We start from the raw sequence: 19,868 nt of genomic DNA, 5'->3' as shown, positions 1-19,868 counted from the left end.
CACTTATTGACCTTTGCACCTCCTGGCTACTCACTCCTCAGTCTAGTGGCTCGATATCAAGCCTCGATGACCGCCACTGTGTGCTGGCTTTATCTGGCCTGGCCTCTTTCCGGTTGCCCGCCCTCCTCAGCCCTGGCCTGGAGGTTGAGCATCATCCAGTTGCTCCCTTCAATGTCAGTTGGCCAATGTCCCATAGTTGGCTGGGCCGAATGTCAGAAACCTGACTTCGATTCCACTCAATGCAAGTTCAGAAACTTCACTCCAATTCAGGCGATCCATGTGAACTGCTCTAAGTCTCCACCACCTCAACACCTGGCAAACTGTTTTCCCGCTCTCAAGGGGTGTCTACCAATCAGAGCCCGATGTTCTGTATTGCCCGCTGATTGGCTCTAGAATGAGCCTGTCAGCAAATTGAGAGCTACCAGGCTCTGATTGGTGCTCCAACACCACAGTCACTTCTCAGTATGGGACCCCCATTGGCTGTGGGTTTTATTGTAAGACCGCCTCTGACTCTATCCGTACTGTTGACTGAAAAGTGCTTGATGGACATTGCAGAGGACACCTGACTTTCCATCTGATTGTGTCTTGCCTGACATGTGACTGCTTGATGGTTCAAAGCAGAGGGAGATTAACTCTTGAATAACCAGGTTCCCCAAATCTGGTCATGTTTCATGAGACAGTGTGGAGGTAAATTTATTTTGTATCTCACCATACTGAAGCTGATTTGGACTGCTTGGTGGGACAGTATATGTTTGTTATGCCAACACTAGCATCGCTCTTATTGATGGGCAGAAATATGTAATTATATATGTCTATCATATATTAAAATAGGTACATGAGTTGCAAACTGCATCGCTAACGATTGTATAAACATTTCCGATCAAAATTGAAAATATCCACACTTAACTGTAATTTACAATTTGGAACTTTTCCTGTGACCCCTGTTGGTCTCCAGTATTCATCTAACCACTGATTTTTGTAACATCCCCATTTGGCACTGTATTATCTTCTCTACTTTCCAAATTTAGTTCTGCTGTGGATGTCTTCTCGAGTTGGTGGTTTTAGTTGCTTCTATAAGCAGTCTGAGCAGCTTATTTTTATGGAAGTTGTGCAAGTTGCCCTATATCTACTTGGGTGGTCACAGAATCTGAGACAGTAAGAATGAAACTCATTTGTGATTGCAATAGATTATTATGTCTCATGTGCATGCACTTCTTCAATCTCTCTGAAGGTGGACCCAGTTAACAGTGGATGAGATTAATTTTGATTTAAATAATAAACTGCTTTTTTCCACAGTAAGGTAAAGCATTCACAACGAGACAGAATGATCAGAATTGATGTAATGGTACAAAATAAGGAAAACTCAACATTAACTTCCATTCTGGTTGATCATTTCAGTTAATTTAAACGGAATAACTTGTCGACATACTAACCCACAGCCCAGGGTGGAACCTTTCTCCCTGAAGTCTTCTGCCTTTTCCAATCTTCCACAATTACATTTTATAAAAGCCTGTCTCATTGACTAACATAAATTAGACTGTATCCAACAGTATAGTACAAGGCATCTTACCTAGACAAGCTGGCCAATCAGCTATCGTTCAATCTCTGGGAATGACGATTCTCTGTAAAGTATGTAACCCCCTTTTTATCTGTGTTCATTTTTCTGATGGACCTAAAAATTCCACTATTAAAAAACATCTTTTTTCCCACATTAACCACTTGTTACATGTTTGCCACTCTGAACCCCAATCCACTAACCCCTCCCCATATGTTCTGCCCACAGCATATAATGTGAGCTATTATACCCCATCACCCTGGACCAATTTCATTGCGTCCCTTCCTTTCTGTTGTGGGGTGTTGGCTACATCTCAATAGGTTTTCAATTCAATCTTTGTCGTCTGAAAAAGGTGAGTGTTTGTTCGTTGCTAGAACTATTTACAAATGAAGGGTACAAGCCAGAAGCGATCTCCTGCTTAAGTCTACAGACGGCTCTGCCAGCACCACACCGATGCTGAGGTGCGGGTCATGTGCTCTATTACATCACAGTGTGGCCGGTATTATTTTCAGCCCCACATTAACCGTACATGTGCCAGACCCTTATATTACACCTACCCCCCTCCACAAATCTTTGCCCAATGTAAATGTATTTAGTGTTATAAGACCATAAGATATAGGAGCAGAATTAGTCTATTCAGCCCATCAGGTCTGCTCCACCATTTGATCATGGCGGATAAGTTTCTCATCCTCATTCTCCTGCCTTCTCCCCATAACCCCTGATCCCCTTATTAATCAAGAACCTATCTTTCTCTGTCTTAAAGATACTCAGTGGAGGGCAGCACGGAGGCGCAGTAGTTAGCACTGCAGCCTCACGGCACTGAGGTACCAGGTTCGATCCCAGCTCTGGGTCACTGTCTGTGTGGAGTTTGCACATTCTCCCCGTGTTTGCGTGGGTTTCGCCCCCACAACCCAAAGATGTGCAGGGTAGGTGGATTGGCTACGCTAAATTGCCCCTTAATTGGAAAAAATTAATTGGGTACTCTAAATTTATTCAAAATGTTTAAAAAAAGATACTCAGTGGCTTGGTCTCCACAGCCTTCTGCGGCAGTGAGTTCCATAAGTTCACCACCCTCAGGCTGAATAAATTCCTCTTAATCTCAGTTTTAAAGGATCGTCCCTTCAGTCTGAGTCTGTGCCCTCATGTTCCAGCCTCTCCTACTAGTGGAAACATCTTCTCCACATCCACTCTCTAGGCCTCTCAGTATTCTATAAGTCTCAATGAGATTCCTCTCATCTTTCTAAACTCCATCGAGTACAGACCCAAAATCCTCAACCGCTCCTCATTAGTCAAGCCGTTCATTTCCCGGGAACATTCTTGTGAACCTCTTCTGGACCTTCTCCAAGGCCAGCACATCCTTCTTTGATTATGGGGCCCAAAACTGCTCGCAATATTCCAAGTGGGATCTGACCAGAGCCTTATACAGCCTGAGCATTACATCCCTGCTCTTGTATTCTAACCCTCTCGAAATGATGTTAATATTGCTCTTGCCTTTCTAACTGCCGACTGAACCTGCATGTTAACCTTAAGAGAATCCTGAACTAGGACTCATAAGTCCCTTTGTGCTTCAGATTCCCGAAGCTTTTCCCCATTTAGAAAATTGACTATGCCTCTAGTCTTCCTACCAAAGTGCACACTTCTCCTCACGCACGCTTTTCCACATTGTATTCCATCGACCACTTCTTTGCCCACTCTCCTAGCCTGTCCAGGTCTTTCTGAGCCTCCCCGCTTCCTCAACATTACCTGTCCCTCCACATATCTTTGTATCACATGCAAATTTAGCAACAATGCCTTCAGTCCCGTCTTCCAGATTATTCAGGTGTCTAGTGAATAGTTGTGGTCCCAACACGGACCCCAGTGGAACATCACTTTCACTGGCTGCCATCCTGAAAAATACCCCTTTATCCCCATTCTCTACCTTCTGCCAGTCAGCCAATCCTCTATCCATGTCAGCACCTTGCCCCTAACACCATGCAATCTTATCTAGCAGCGTCCTGTACGGCACCTTGTTAAAGGGCTTCTGGAAATCCAAACAGATCACGTCAACTGGCTCTCCTTTGTCTAACTTCCTCATTAACTCCTCAAAGAATTCTAACAGATTTTTCTGTCCTTGACGAAGCCATGCTGACTCAATTCTATTTTACCATGCACTTCCAAGTACTCTGCAATGGACTCTAGAATTTTACCAATGACCAAAGTCAGGCTAACCAGTCTAAAACTTCTCGTCTTCTGCCTCCATTCTATTTTTTAAATAAATTTAGAGTAGCCAATTATTTTTCTTTTCCAATTAAGGGGCAATTTAGCGTGGCAAATCCACCTAGCCTGCACATCTTTGGGTTGTGGGGGTGAAACCCACGCAGGCATAGGGAGAATGTGCAAACTCCACACGGACAGTGACCCAGGGCCGGGATTCGAACCCGGGTCCTCAGCGCCGCAGTCCCAGTGCTAACCACTGTGCCACATGCCGCCCTTTTCTGCCTCCATTCTTTAACAGGGGTGTTACATTAGCCATTTCCAGTCCGCTAGGACCTCCATGACTCCAGTGATTCTTGAAAGGTCATCACCAATGCCTTCACGATCTCTTCAGCTATCTCCTTCAGAACCCAGGGATGTAGTCCATCCGCTCTGGGTGATTTATCTACCATCAGACGTTTCAGCTTCCCAACACCTTCTCCTTAGTGATGGTCTCTACACTCATCGTTGTCCCCTGACTCTCTTGAAGTTCTGGTATGCCATTGGTGTTTTCCACAGTGAAGACTGTTGCAAAGTACCTAATCTGTTCCCCTGCCATTTCTTTGTTCCCCCTTACTACTCCTCCATGCTTATTTGCCAGTGCTCCAATGTCCATTCCTGCTTCCCTCTTACCTTTTAAACATCGAAAAAAACTTTTGCAATCTTCTTTTCTATTACTAGCTAGCTTACAATCATATTTCATCTTCTCCCCCCTCATTGCCTTCTTAGTTGTCCTCTGCTTGCTTTTAAAGGCATCCCAATCCTCTGGCTTCCCATTAATCCTTGCAACATTGTATGCTTTTTCTTTTGCTTTTATGCTGCCCCTGACTTCTCTTGTCAGCCATGGTTGCCTCACCTTCCCCTTGGCATGTTTCAACCTCCTTGGGATGAATTTCTGTTGTACCTCCCGAATAACCCCAAAAACCCCTGCCATTGCAGATTAGGTGGATTGGCCATGATAAATTGCTTTTAGTGTCCAAAATTTCCCTTAGTGTTGGGTGGGGTTACTGGGTTATGGGGATAGGGTGGAGGTGTTGACCTTGGGTAAGGTGCTCTTTCCAAGAGCCAGTGCAGACTCGATGGGCCGAATGGCCTCCTTCTGCACTGTAAATTCTATGATAATCTATGATTGCTGTTCCACTGTCTTTCCTGCTAGGCTTCCTTCCAATCAACTCTGGCCAGCTCCTCCCTCATGTCTTTGTAGTTACCTTTATTCAATTGTAATATCGTTACATCTGGTTCCAGTTTCTCCCTCTCAAATAGCAGGGTAAATTCTATCATATTGTTGTCATTGCACCCTAGAGGTTCCTTCACTTTAAGTTCCTTAATCAAGTCTGCCTCATTACATCACCATGAGGCGGCAGAGTGGTTAGCACTGCTGCCTCACAGCGCGAAGGACCCGGGTTAGATTCTGACCTCAGGTGACTGTGCGGAGTTTGCATTCTCCCCGTGTCTGCGTGGGCTTCCTCCGGGCTCTCCAGTTTCCTCCCGCAGTCCAAAGATGTGCAGCTTAGGTGGATTGGCCATGATAAATTGCCCCTTAGAGTGGGGGAGTGGGCCTAGGTAGGGTGGCCTTTTGAAGGATCGGTGCAGACTCAGTGGGCAAAATGCTCTCCTTCTGCTCTGTAGGGATTCTATTACACATCACCACACTGGTTTACTTCATGTCTTCCACTTTTATTACAACATTATCACTGCCCTATTTTCCCCTTCAAGTCCTTGAATTCAAAGGTTCACGTGGACCAGAAACCTTAACCCTTCCATAACTCATTTGCACTATTGTTGGAGGAGTGATAGACTCTGTTGTTGCTGGTTCTTTCTGTTGGTTCGGAGGATCAACTGGCATCTGGCTATGCTTTAATCCTTTTCTTCCATTCCTTCATGTTGAACCACTTTAGGTAGTCCATCTGTTGCATTGATCAGTGGCTGCCACTCTAATTCATTTCTTGCAGGGTGGATGAACATTGTGCTCGTCTCCCTGTTGCTTCTTTCGCTTTTTCTGTTGTCACGTGTGTTGTTTTGTGTGCCTGAAGTAGAGCATTCCTGTGACAAGAATGAAGTTTAGTGGACCGTTTACCTCTGCATGAGAGCAATGGATGGCTGCTGCCAGGTTCCAGCATCGTTTGTGGCATTGGCATGCTGGTAGAGTGTTGCACCGTTTCTGGTTGCAATATTGACACCGCTGTACCATTTTCGGAGTCGGAGATTGAGGCTCATCGGATTGCAGGCCACTCTCTTTTCTATTTTCATTGGAGGCATTGTGGTTACCCCAGTCAGCTCTCCCCCTCAAAGAGGGAAGCAGCCTATGGTCATCTGGGGCTATGGCGACTTTACCTTGCCTTTACATTAGCTGAAAGAATTGTTTGCCACAAGACATTAGTGGTTCCAGAATCATGTCCATGACTAAAAGTCAGATTAATTTGGGCCCATAGAGTGGTGTGTCTGTTGTTCAAAGCCACGGCTCTTTTTCCGACTGGACTGTTACCGTGGTTCTTTTTGTCTAATTTAATATTGGTTAAATGGCCATTGACTGAAATGTCCGCATTCCAAAATGAGAAACCAAGATCGTTGACCTCACCGAAGAAGCGAGGCTGTGTTTCTTTCGGGTTTGCAGTCTTGACCTTGTGGACAATCTTTGGGCCTTCTGTGCATAACAGAGATTTTGCCCTGCAAAGCTAGTCACAGTGTTCAATCCTTTTGCACGAGAAGCATTGGGCTGAACTCACGGGACATTGATGTTGCCTGTGGGGGTGCTTTGCTCTACAGCATTAACATGGTCACTCTGCTGGCCAGTTCGGGTATTGCTTTCCCTGACTTAGAGTGGATGGAATTTTCTCTTTTTTTGATTATGCATTACCTCAACAGGAAAAACAGTATGTAGCTCACTGGATGCACTGCTGGCTTTACCCACCATATTTTTTGGCAGATAGTTAAAACAAATCCGCAAGATGGGTCCCACAACATGACGCTGGGGGGGAGGGTGGGGGGGTGGGGGGGGGCAAGCTCTGAAAAGTCTGCCCTGCCAGCAACCTGGGCCCCTGGCAAATCAGAGGCTTCCCGATCTGAAATCTATTTTTTAAAGGATCCGTCCCACGGACACAGGACCCCCCCCCCATTGACATGGGATCGCCCCAGGTAACGCGACCCACCCCGAACGTCCGAATGGAAGACCCCACCGGAAGTGCCCCGTGGCAGGATACTGCCTAGGCATGACAGGAGCTCCATTGCGTCATTGTAGGGGGTGAGAAATATCTAAACGGTAAATCCCAATGGCGTAAATTCTGTCTTGCAACTCGTGTTGGACTTTCCCACCCACCGAAAACAGGGGTAGAAAAATCACCCCTCCGCTCCCCCCCACCGTGTTGTTCAACTCGATGGATTATGGGTTGGCCTTGCACCATAATTTATTCTCTCCCCTTAAAATTGTTCTGTATTGCCTTTTCCAGGGTTAAATCTCCCTCTGCTTGCAGGAGGTCAGAGAGTGTGTCACTCCCTACTCCTACCACTATTCTGTCTGTGATTAGTTCAATTTTAAATCTCAGTATTCGCAATCTTCCGTTATCCTGTACTGATCATTGAAGAATGCATCAACAGGTTCTCCTGGCTATTGGACTCTCTTATTGAATTTAGCTCTTTTGAGTATTTTATTGCTTTTTAGGTTACAAATAAATGTTGATCGATTTTAGTACCTCTTTGAATTTTGCGACTGATTCATTAATTCCACCTTGTAATACTGTTGTTTGCAATTGGGCCAACCAAGTAAAGCAGTGTGTTCACCTGCTCTCCCTATGGCTTTTTATTTAAACTAGAAGTGCTGCTGTATAAGAATATTTTCCTCCAAAGTCCCTAAACCTGGGATTAATTTGGGCTTGTGTTTTGTACAAATTGACTTGGAAGTGTAGAATTTTGATCCATGATTACTTTTGGGCTGTCTGAACTTCAAGATGGCATCACTATTCACTTGGAGAAAAAGGAATTTCCTGTGCTTGCTGGTTTTGGTGGGCTCCGCAATAATGGCAATGGCGCTCAGCATGAAAAAATATTGAACAATGGCTGCCAGGTTCAGCTGCCTGCAGATTTCTCTTGTTCAGCGTTTTACTTCTTGACTCACAAGTCCGTCGAATTCTGGCTTCTGCGTGCCTTTGACTGGGTTGAACAGTCGCAATGTTCCCAGAAAATTAAGTTAATTCTTTCTCCTTTTTTTTGACGAGCCCAAGCACCACATGTTCAGGCTCCAATTCGGCGATTGGGTTTCGTGACCTGTTTCTTTCAAACTGCACTTCTGACGCCAAATTGCATGAAAGATTTCTCAGGACTTGCTGCCGCCTAGAGCTTTAAAAGATTTTGCTCACCCTTGCAAGTTCTGCTGACTCTACATTCTGAAGCTGGACTTCTATAGGAGATTTAATGGACTCTTCTGCTGCAGTAAGGATTTTTGAATCTCTGCCTCTAGCTTCCAAGCCTTTCTTTGGAGCATTTTCCTGGTGATTTTTCCACTGCCCCTCTGCTTCTAGGGCTTCTTTTCAGGCCAGAATGCTTTGTTGAATTTTTCTCAGTCTTCCAGCATTTTGGTTTGTCTCTACACTTTAATGAGGTTCTGGGTTCTTACCCCTCTGCTACTGACATGTTGTGGAGTGTTGTTTACATCGCAGTAGGTTTTATTGAATTCTACATAATCTGAAGTAGGTTAACTGTAAGTCTTTATAAACTACTAGAACTATTTGCAAATATATAGTAAAGGGTACAAGCTAGAAGATGTCTCCATACTTAGGTTTGCATGTGGCTCTGTGCAACACCAACGCTGACCCCGAGGTGTGGGTCATGTGTACTCTTACATCACAATGTGTCTCACATGAACCCTTTCTGTGCCAGAGATTTGTACATCTTTCATTCAACAAAGCTTTGTTTGCTTTCAAAAGTCAATTTGTTTTATTTAAAAATAAATAAGATAAAAATGAAGAATGAAAGTACCTCTCTGTCCTCTCTATTTGTATTTGTTTTGTTCTCTCAATTTCTCTATCCCACCGTCTATTAAAGATGTTCGAGATTAGTATCTCTGACATATCGGGCAAAATCTTCCGGCTGTTCACACCGGCGGGACCATCTGGTTCTGCTGACGGCACACCCATGCCGTGGGCTTCCTGGCGGCATAGGGTGGATTCAATGGGAAATCCCATTGACAGCGGCGGGGCCAGGAAATCCCGCCGCCGGCCAATGGCGGACACCACCCACCGCCAAGAAACATGCCTCGGGCAGTCCAGAATACCCCGCCCATAGGCACAAGCGGTTAACAATGACCTCCTCTGTTAGCAAAACACAGCTGAAGTTATTAGTTAACTTCGAAACATTTTTGAAAACTGTAGTAATATTACGGAAGAAAAACATCTGTCCAAATTTTCATTCCCAAGTCATGAGCGCAGAGTGAGGTAAATTCCCAACTTCACAAACCTGACTTCGGAGAAAATATCCGAAATGGCCTGCAGGGGAGGGGGGCGGGGGGGGGGGGGGGGGGTGTTGGTTGGCTATGGGTGGGTGATAACTGGAATCAGGCCTGCCGCCCCCAGAAAGAGTTCAAAGGCAGCCACAGGAGCTGCTGAGTGCCAAGACAGGATGTTTAAAAGGTCCGCCTCATGCTCTGCGACTTTATGCCTATGTATCCGCATACGCCTTGGCTCCTCAAGAGGCCAAATCAGCTCTTTTGCAGAGGGAATGTATTCCCCCACACACACCCCATACCAGCCATACCATCTCATGGGCCATCCTATGGCCCTCATACTTTCCATGTACTTGTTTCCCTCTACCCACCCCTCATGCCCCTCATAACCTCCATGCCAACCATATCCCTTCTGCCCACCATAGCCCTTTCTAGGGCAATGTGGTGCCAACTATGTCAACCCATGACCCCCAAACACATCCCTACATCCCTTTATAGCCCCTATGCAAACTTAGTGCCAACGCATGCCAGCCCCTAACCATCATAATTTTCCTTACATTTTCCATACCAGCTCACCCAGTGTTCATCATTGGCAGACCTCAGGAGCCATGATCAGATGAAATAAAATAATTTTCTATCATTACAGGTGTCATTATGTTTTTAAAAAATACTCGCATTGATAAAATCCTAATCAACACACTTAAATTATTTCAAATACTTATTACCTTATAAAATGAAACACATCGTTCAATTACTATCCATTCTAAAAACAAACATATGTCCTCATAGCACCACATCAAATTCTGCTAACTTCTTTATAACCAAGTGCAGCACTCAATCAAGCTACAAGCTTACAGCTTCTTATGCCACTTCTTAACCACTTATGCACATTCATATCTACTCTCAACAATCCCAAAGGAGTACTGCTCTCTCTGACAGGGTACCCGACTTTTCCTAAAGGGGTACCTGATGTCTCCGAAGGGGTACATTCCCTCTACAAAGAGCTCCACTAGGTTTTCCTCAAATATCTTTTTAAGTATCTAAAGCCCAAAAGTCATATTTCGGAAAGTTGCTCTGTTTACATGTGCAGCTACCTACATGAACATGTGAAATTCCTCCTTCCTCTACCCCCCAGCGAAAGTGAAGGGTGCTCTCTCCCCCCCCCCCCCCCCCCCCCCCCCCCCCCCCCCCCCCCGTGCCAGCGAACGTGGTGGGTGCTAGGTTTGGGGCTGGACATGTGTATTCTGAGCTTTGGCTATTTTGCCTGAGGTGCAGAGCCTCCGACTTTACAAATATTCTGGCCACAATATCTCATTTCGAACCTCCCTCTCAACTTAATTCTTACCATTTTTTTGAGTACAGAAGTTTCTCCTGAATTCCCTATTTAATTTACCAGTGACAATGTATTTTTATGCACCTAAAGTTTTGGGTTCCCCTCAAGTGAAAACATTTTATCCATGCCTACCGAATCAGACCCTAATGTTAAAGACCTCTACCAGGACAAAGTCTGAGACTTGGAGTCACAGTCTCATTCAACCTTTCCTGATAAATATATCCCCTCAGTGCTGGTATCATCCTTGTAAATCAGTTATCCATCTTCTCCAGTCCCTCTGTATCCTTTTTGCACATAATAGGAATCTGAATGCAATGATTCCACTGGCAAAACTCTACGTGGTTCTCCTCTAGTATCATCCTTGTAAATCTGTTATCCATCTTCTCCAGTCCCTCTGTATCGTTTTTGCACATAATAGAAATCTGAATGCAGTGATTCCACTGGCAAAACTCTACGCGGTTCTCCTCTGCACTCTCCACCACAGGCCTAGCCATTGTTGTCTGTTGCTGATAATTTGGCCACAGAGGGAGAAATCCAACTGAGTGAATAGCAGGATGATGCACCTGAAGATGAGCTGAGGGAGGAGAAATGCAAATCAGAATCAGGTTGTGAAACAGGAACCAGGAGGAGACTTGAGAATTGCAGAAGACATCTGCCTGGCCCTGATTCACTGCTCGTTCTTCTGATAAGCAAATGCTTCCCCAACCAGCCACCTACAACCTTCCCTGTTTCTGAACCATAGAATCCCTTCCGTGCAGAAGGAGGCTATTCAACACATTGCGACTGCACCGAGCTTCTGAAAGAGCCCCCGCCCAGACCGACTTGCTCCACGTGTGTGTGTGTGTGTGTGTGTGTGTGTGTGTGTGTATGTATTCTGTGTACACACATGATGAAACCAGGGGTGTTCCATTTAACCAAATGAAGAAATCACAGAAAAAAAATCACACCTTTTGGCTGTCTTACTTTAATTTCAGAATCTTCCAATACTGATCAACAGTTAACACTCTGATGAAAGATTTCCTGCACTGTAAAATAGACAAACGTTGCTATTTGTTTCACAATGCTTCCATTGTGCTTTCCTCTTTAAGGCTTTTCCTGCTTTTAAGGCTCCAGAGGCACTCGGTCTTCCTCCCCTCTTCCCATCTGGGCACAGTGGTGTGCTCACGTGCGGCAGGTATATCAAAATTAGTGCTGACAGGACACTCATGTTCTAAAGTGCAACGTGCTAAACATTGAGAGATTATTCATCCGTCGCTGTTTGAAAGGACTGTGCCAAGAAATGGTAACCAATGATAACCAGCTGACATTTTCCATCCCCGTCCCTTCACCTCTTCCCCCCCCCCCCCTCCTCCTCCATTCTCCCTACCCCATTCTCCTCCCACTCCATTCCTATTTGTGCCTCTGGAATATAAGGTCATCTTTAGCTTTCCAAACTCTTAATTTTGCTTGTACGTGTTGAATACAATTGGTTAATTATGACAAAACGTCACCAAGAACATAACTTTGTTTGAAATGAATGTATCGGATTAAAACTCAGATTGCTTTTACCTTTTGACAGGTATAATTCTAGGTTTTACCCTCCGCCGCTATAAACTGTCCTATCGTGAGATTAAGTATTTCTCTTTCCCGGGTGAGTTGCTGATGAGGATGCTGCAGATGTTGGTGCTGCCACTCATTGTTTCCAGTCTAGTTTCAGGTAAGAAGGTTTAAACTTATTTCAATGATAAAGAACGTCCAGATTATATCTTGTGCTTTCCAAACTAGAGAGTCTCCAATTCCGACCATAAACCCAATCAAAGAATTTATGGAGCTGAAGTAATGATTAGACGTGGATGAAGGTTTATTTCTGCAGGATGTGTTCCATTGGCTAACCAAACAGGCAGATGGAGAGCAAGTGTTATGCAAAGGGGAAAGCGTTAGTGGCTGAACGACAGCAGAAATCCCGATGGGAAACTACTATCCGGATATGTAAATAGTTCTTGCCATTTAAGGATTGGAAGCAATGGGCATGAGGCAGTAACCAAGAGCAGTACCAGAACACCAAAATGCAAGGCACTGACTAATGGAGAAACAAGGGGTATTACATTTGAGAACAGTTATGGGCAGCCTGATCTGCTGCTAGTATTGAGAGTTCCAAATGGTGACATGGTAGTTAGCATTGCTGCATCACAGCGCTAGGGCCCCAGGTTCAATTCTGGCCTTTGGTGATTGTCTGTGTGGAGTTTGACGGTGGTTGACGTTGCTCCGCCCCCTCCAAATCGACATCTCCGGGACACGCGCCGCGTGCAGTTGCAAGGCCGTTGGCGCGTCACCAGCCGGCCCACCCGCGATGCTCCGCCCCCGATCGGCTTGGTTCCCGACGACGCGGGCCACGTGTGGTCCCAGCGGTTGGGTACCTGCCGTGCCGGCTGCGGACAGTGTCCAGCACCGCCACACGGCCAGGATCTGTGCCCCTAGCTGAGGGGCATCTGCTAGGGCTGGGGGGTGGCCAGGGTGTGAGCTGTGGGGTCGGGTGGGGTGGGTACGCAGTTCAGCACGGCTGGCGCCATGTCTTCCGATGCGACCAATGCAGCTTGTCAGCCCTACGCATGCAGCTTTAAAGAGGAGAAAACAAATTACCCACTACCTACGGAGTATATCGGGAGTGCCATGCTCTTCCCCGCTGCTCCCTCGCAGGTCAGCTCCTGTAGTTGTAATGTAACTCTTAGTATCCATATTCCTCAGTCATTTACATCCATTGATTTTATATGCTTGACTCTTCCCCCTTTTCTCTGAATTCCCACTCTCCAAACTCCCAATTACGCCACTCTGTTCAGAACCACTCTGTAGATGCCACTCCTATTCAGAGCCGCCCTGCGCATGCCCACTTGCTTTTAACCTAGTCCCAAATTCCCGGCAATGACTCAACTGCCCTACACCTGGTTATTAGCACCTATTCAAAAACAAATGCTTGCAACTGATTGACCGTTAACTGCCACTGTGGTCACTGCTACCATCACTGTGAGATTAGATTCTTGTTGGGCAAGGGAATCAAAGGTTATTGAGGGGGGGGGGGGGGGGGGTTGATGGGAATGTGGAATTTGAAACACAGACCAATCAGCCGTGATCTTATTGAATGGCAGAGCAGGCTCAAGGGGCCAAATGGCCTTCTCCTGCTCCTATTTTGTATGTTTGTAAGGTCTGATCACGTGGATATAAAATATCCTGCGGCAATATTCAGTGAAGACCAAGATAGTTCTCTCAGTGTCATGCCGAGCACTTACCCCATAACCCACACCAACAAACAAACTAACTAGTTATTTATCTCTTTCATGTTCCAGGAGTCGTATTGTGCACAACTTGGCGAATAATTATGCTAATACATGCTAATAGTAACTACATTTCAGAATAGTTAATTGGCTGTTAATTGCTTTGGGGCATCTTCAGTTCATTAAAAGTAATAGTTAAATGCAGGTTTTTCTCACCAATGTAAACTTTAAATAAAAAAGGAGTTCAAAAACATTGGGCACAATTTAACGGAAACATTTCTAAGCGTGATCTTGGGCGCGATTGGCTGGGTGTTTCTCGAATGCCCCGTTGGTGAGATTGCGGCCCGTATTTAACGGCACTTCACGCCGGAAATGAGCCCCCACGAGATTCTCGCCATTACTGGCTGTCTCACCATCTGATTCGCCAGACTCGCGCCTCAACGTCCTGCCACTTAAGAGGAAGAATTGCTTTTAAGCGCTCCCTCACCACTCATTCCAATCAACACACAAGCATGGCAGCACGGAGACTTTGCCCCTTGCTTGGGAAGGCTGACTTGGCCAGGCTTCTAGATGCTGTGAATGTGAGATAGGACATCCTGTTCCCCCGAGGAGGTCGGAATACCAGCAGCAAGATCACCAATACTGCCTGGGAGGGAGTGGCACAGCTGTCACTGCAGGCAGCATAACAAGGAGAACCACCTTCCAATGAAGGAAGAAGACCAAAGGCCTCCACCGAGCTGCAAGGGTATTACCACCTCTCTCCTGGCATCTGCTTCACCTGCCATCCCTCAAATTCCACCCGCTCCCCCTCCACCAGCACCCCCGCAAATCATGGCTGCCCCCCACCCATCCCCAGATCCGGTCTTCGTCCATGCTCCTCAGAACCCGCTGGCATGCCCTAACACTACCCTTTCATGTCCAGGTGTGGTGCCCACACATACCACCTGCTATAGATCCATCCCCCGACCCATCAAGCATGCGGCTCACAATGTCCTCTCTTTGTCTCCGCAGGAGAAGATAGCTCATAATAAGCGGGTAAAGACCAAGACGGGGGCAGAGTACCAGAGATTCGAGTCCTCACCCCCTATGAGGAACGGGCCCTGGAAGTCGCTGGGTTGTTCGAGGAGAGAACAGTCACTGACAGCAAGGTTGAGATTGGCCACAGAGATCAGGATCCACTGCCCCTTCAACCAGCTCACCTGTCTCAAGTGAGTTGTTCATATCAGACAAAATGATGCTTCCCTATCACTGACCATTATCTCACAGAATTTCCATCTGCTGGGGCCAGGCCATCTGGAGTTGTTCCCTTCCCCTGCCACTCAAGAGACTACCTCGGAGGAGAGCTCCGAGGAGACATCACACAACTAACATCCTCACCTTCCACCAGCGCAGAGACACAGTGGACAGGCTTCTGGGGCACAATCGGGTGAGCACCACTCAGTTGCTGATGCACATCAGGTGGAGGCTGGAACATCTAAGGGCCCCAGCAGTTGGAGGTCAGCTGGATCCCAGGACTCAACTGAGTCCCAGTCAGATGCCGAGCCTCTGGAAAAGGTTATCCCAGAGCTGATGCAGATGATAGGACACAGCCATGAGATTCAGGAGAGGATGTCAGGGACATTCCAGCGAGAGCATAACCGATTGGAGGAGTCCCAAATGCACAGGAGATGGTGCAGACAATGTGTGGCATCGAAGCCAACACTGCTCGGGTGGCGACTGTAGTGGCAAGCCTGGAGCATGATGCCAGTGTCTTGAGCGATTGTGCCCAAGGCATGGCTAAATCGGCTGGGGACTTCCAGCTCCAGGCCCTCCAGAGAACACCAAGAGCATCAAAGGCCACAGGACGTAGGAAGCAGCGGGCTACCTTCACCTCTGATGTGCATCCTGGGGACACACCAGACCAAGAAACAAGAGGGCACTGGAGGGTGGGGGGCACTATATGTAGTTAAGGGTAATGGAAGTGTCAAATGTTCACGATTAAAACATGTTACACCTGATACATGTGAAGCCCCTGTCTTTTGAGAATCGGGTGTGGATGAGGCCCTCCCTTGTCCTCTGTGCAGGCCGGACCCTTACCGCTGCCAGTCTTCCATAATCCAGCACCTCCTGCGGTTCCTCCCTGGGCTCGCCCTCTAGCCCCTCCTGGTCCGGCACCTCCTCCTCAGATGAGACCAAATGTCCCTCTTCCTCCTGCTCCAGCATGTTGCCCTGCTGCAGTGCCAGGCTGTGGAAGGCACAGCAGATCACCACAAAGCGGGAAACCCTCTGGGGGGTGTACTACTGTGCATCACCAGAATGGTCCAGGCATTGGAAACACATTTTGAGCAGACAGATGCGCCGCTCATTGACAGCACGGATGGCAACATGGGTCTCGTTATATCCGGTCTCTGCCACGATTTCCGGCTTCTGCACTGGCGTCATCATCCAGGGTGTCATTAATACCCCTTATCCCCCAAGAGCCAACCCATCATCCTGGGCTGGTCCTCAAAGATGCCGGGGATCTCGGAGCGTCCCAGGATGTAGCTGTCACACACACTCCCTGAGAAGCATGCACACACATGCATGATCCGGAGAAGGTGGTCACACTTGAGTTGAGTATTCAGGGAGTGGAACCCCTTCCTGTTAATGAAGGGCACTTCGTGATGCCCCATTACACACAAGGCAACATGCATGACATCGATTATCCCCTGGACCTGGGGCACCCCGGTGATGGTGGAGAATCCTGCAGCCCGGGCATCTTGATAGGCTTGGTCCTGCTCAAAGTTGATATTGTCTGATTCCTGGGCATCTTTGACCTCACGGATGCTGCATTGAAGGTCAGGGCTACGATGACCTTCACAGCCACCGGGAGCGGGTGTCCTGCTCAACCACAGGGTGCCAAGTCTGTGAGGACATGGCACAGGTGCCGCACTGTCTCTTTATTGAGACGGAGTCTCCTGCGGCACATGCTGTCCATTATCCCCTCGAAAGATGAACGATGCCTGTACACCATGGGCTGTCACTGGCGTCCCCGTCTGGGTTCCTCCTCGGCCTGATGGGTGGCCGGGTCTTCATGGTGTGCAATGGCCCTTGCACAGGGGGTGCCGCCTCCAGCCTGCGTCACTGTTACTATTGCCCTCTCTGACGTTGGGCTACTTGGGCTACCACCAGCACAACAAGGGCAGTATCTGCGGGACCGACATAACCAGCCATATTGTTACATCTGTGAGGAATTGAAGGAGCAAGACCGACAATCAGTTAGGGCTTCCAACCTTGAACCCTCAAATCCCCCAAACCTCCCCCACTTTTACATGTCCCGCCTTCTCTCAGAGTGCCATACAGCGAGCCAGTTGTGGTGGAAAATCTTGCTCTGCACACTCATCCCAGGCCAGAGCAAGAGTCCTAGACCCCAGGCCCCTGATCGCAACATTAGAGAAAACGTGCTCAGGTTCCCTCCCCTGATCCACACACTTTATGGCCACGAGGATATCCCCAGTGCTGAAGCCCAGCTCTTCAGTGTTTGATTGTTGGCTGCTGCCTCGATGGTAGTGACGCCTCTACAGTTCAGGCAAACTGTTCAGGCTTCAAAGATTGATTGAAATGCAATACCCATTGTCTGAGATATGGCATGTGTACCCACAAGAATCCACGTGAGAATATTTTGTTTATTAAACTGTCAACGGTAACAAAGATCTGAAAAAAATCAACTGTGTAACATTCCACATATTACACTAACCATTAAACAGCAAGGAAACATCACCGTTCCATAAGCTATATAGACTCATTTTCACAAACAAACCAAACACACGGCATGTTTGAGGTTCCTCAACAGAAACGGAGGATAAGCCTGAGAATGTGCTATCATGTCCGAACCTTTCTCGTAGAAATGATCAGTCCATCGATGTGTGACTTGTTCCACGTATCAGTGACATTCTCTGTCGAGGAGCCGTAGCTGTGCAGGCCCTCCCACACGGCCCAATCTCACCTGAACCAAATCCTGGCATCCACATATTCCACTGATGCTCATGGTGCACGTAAACATCCTTGACTTCCAGCGTGTTTAACCCGCGGCGATGTGCCAGTTACATACAGCACTCACCACACCAGCAACAAAAGCATCAGCAATCTGCGAAAGCATTTCTTCAACGGTGTCATCAGGTGACCCGTTTGGTTCAGGGTCGCGCACCAGGTCCCGCAGCGTCTTCATGCTTCAAACCGGATTGCCTTCTGGACTCGTATGTCCCCTGAGCCCGGTGTCCCAGGACCCAAGTATCTTGTCCTTCTTTCCAGCTCAGAAAAGGAAGGAAACAGCAACAGCAGCTTCCAGGCATTTGCAGCCACAAGCAGCAGCAAACAGAACCTGTAGTTGGGAAGTACACTCACAACTAACAAAGCCAATTCCGCATTAGCAATAGCCTTCAGCTGTGAAGCTAGAGGCTGCTCACAGTCAAAGGGAGTTAAAGTGACCGTCAGCATAGAACCCAGAGCACGGCTCTGTCCTGGAAGTGTTTGTTAGGACAGACAGGCAACAACTGTAGCTTCCCCTGTTATGGGTATCCACAATATTAAAGATTGCTCGAAGGCCGGGCCACACAGCCGAAAAGCCCCTCACCCCACCCATCCTCCTGCCCAGGGGCGACCTCTGACCTGGAAAGCTTCAGCCCCCCGATCAAGCCCAACCCCTTGAGGGGTTCCCCCCCCCCCCCCCCAAAAGGACTGGGGCAGCAGCTCCAAAGCCCGTGAGCTGCATGCGGAAATTGAAAATGGCTACTCACACCCTCAGTTCCCCTCAGCAGCTATTGCACCAGCTTCACATTTTTAAAAAGGAGTGCTAAACTTCCTTCACGTGATTTCTCACGGGGGAGTCGGTTAATTCCCGGGAGGCCATTGCATTTGACTTCAATCTCACTAATGAGATGGAAATTAATGCAAATGTGGGTTAATGATACGCTCGCCATATTTGGACGTGATCCAGAACTCACCATCGGGAGTGGGCTGGTTAGATGACAAACTGATTCACTCCCAGCGCGGATACTCAATTTTGGCCCTTCCCGCAATTTAACCGGTGCGCCCAGATCCACACTGGGCACACCACGGTGGTTAAATCGCGCCTCTCGTGTTTTCTTTTGTTTAGTTCCAAACCATCGTATTGGAAGAAAGAATAAAGCAGTGCTTCTTTTTTTTAATTCATCCCATAATAGAATCAAGCAGAGATTTTGCATTCCTCCTTCCCTTCTGTCCTTTTGGCCCAGTGTGTGTGTTTCTGTCGTCACATGTGAGTAATTGGGAATCCAGATTTGGCAAAATATATTTTTGCTCAGTATATAATAATGAGGAATATACATTATTGCTTGTGATGGCTACTCCTATTGGTACATCATGCGCATATTTGCTTTAATCAATTTGGCCTTTTGTTGGTAAGATGCTAAGACAGAAAATAATGTACATATTTTGATTGTGTGTGTGCTTTACTTCCTTGGTTGCTGCATGTTGGTTATATGCGAAAATCATGCAGAAAAAGGTTAAAAATGGCACATCGTACGGCGAGCGGAGCTGTCATTCATAGTCAGCTTAACCAATCAGAATAACCACTCCAGGCTAACAAACTCAATCAGTAATGAGTAGCTCCACCAGGCACATCATGGCAAAGGGGCAAACAACATCCAATCACTTGCAACCATTGGACAAAAACCTAGAAGCTGCCCTACCTACTGTGATAAATTCCAGCCAAACCTCCAAGCATGGGTGAAAGAGAAAGACAGCAAAGTTTCACACTGATTGGTGGTAAATATTTGTGAAGTAAATGTACATTTACATGTATTGTGTTTAGGACGTTTTCAGCTAAAAGTTGTGCATTTGAACTAAACCGGAGCCTCTGTAGCCACACCTGTGACCGGTGAGTGACTTCACTCTGACAACACTGTTTTCGGAAGGCCGAGAGTTTCCTATCAGTTTTATCCTGTGACTGGATTGGTTTATTGTCACGTGCCAAGGTACAGTGAAAAGTATTGTTCTGCGTGCAGCTCAGACAGATCATTCTGTACATGAAAAGAAAAATACATAATAGGGCAAACATAAAATACACAA

General features: G+C 47.0%; 1 protein-coding gene across 2 annotated transcripts in view; it reads left to right on the top strand.

Annotated features, from left to right (window-relative positions):
• The window catches only part of slc1a6 (solute carrier family 1 member 6), a 268,210-nt gene that overhangs the window by 73,575 nt on the left and 174,767 nt on the right, over positions 1-19,868 (top strand). For both annotated transcript variants that reach the window (XM_072482585.1, XM_072482586.1), the window contains one exon: positions 12,113-12,250. In XM_072482585.1, the coding sequence (XP_072338686.1) occupies positions 12,113-12,250 (138 nt within the window). The remainder of the gene's footprint in view (positions 1-12,112; positions 12,251-19,868) is intronic.

This window comes from Scyliorhinus torazame, chromosome 18 (genome assembly GCF_047496885.1).
Source record: "Scyliorhinus torazame isolate Kashiwa2021f chromosome 18, sScyTor2.1, whole genome shotgun sequence".
NCBI lineage: Eukaryota > Metazoa > Chordata > Chondrichthyes > Carcharhiniformes > Scyliorhinidae > Scyliorhinus > Scyliorhinus torazame.
Note: the sequence above shows the minus strand (reverse complement) of the source record. Positions and strands in the feature narration are given on the sequence as shown.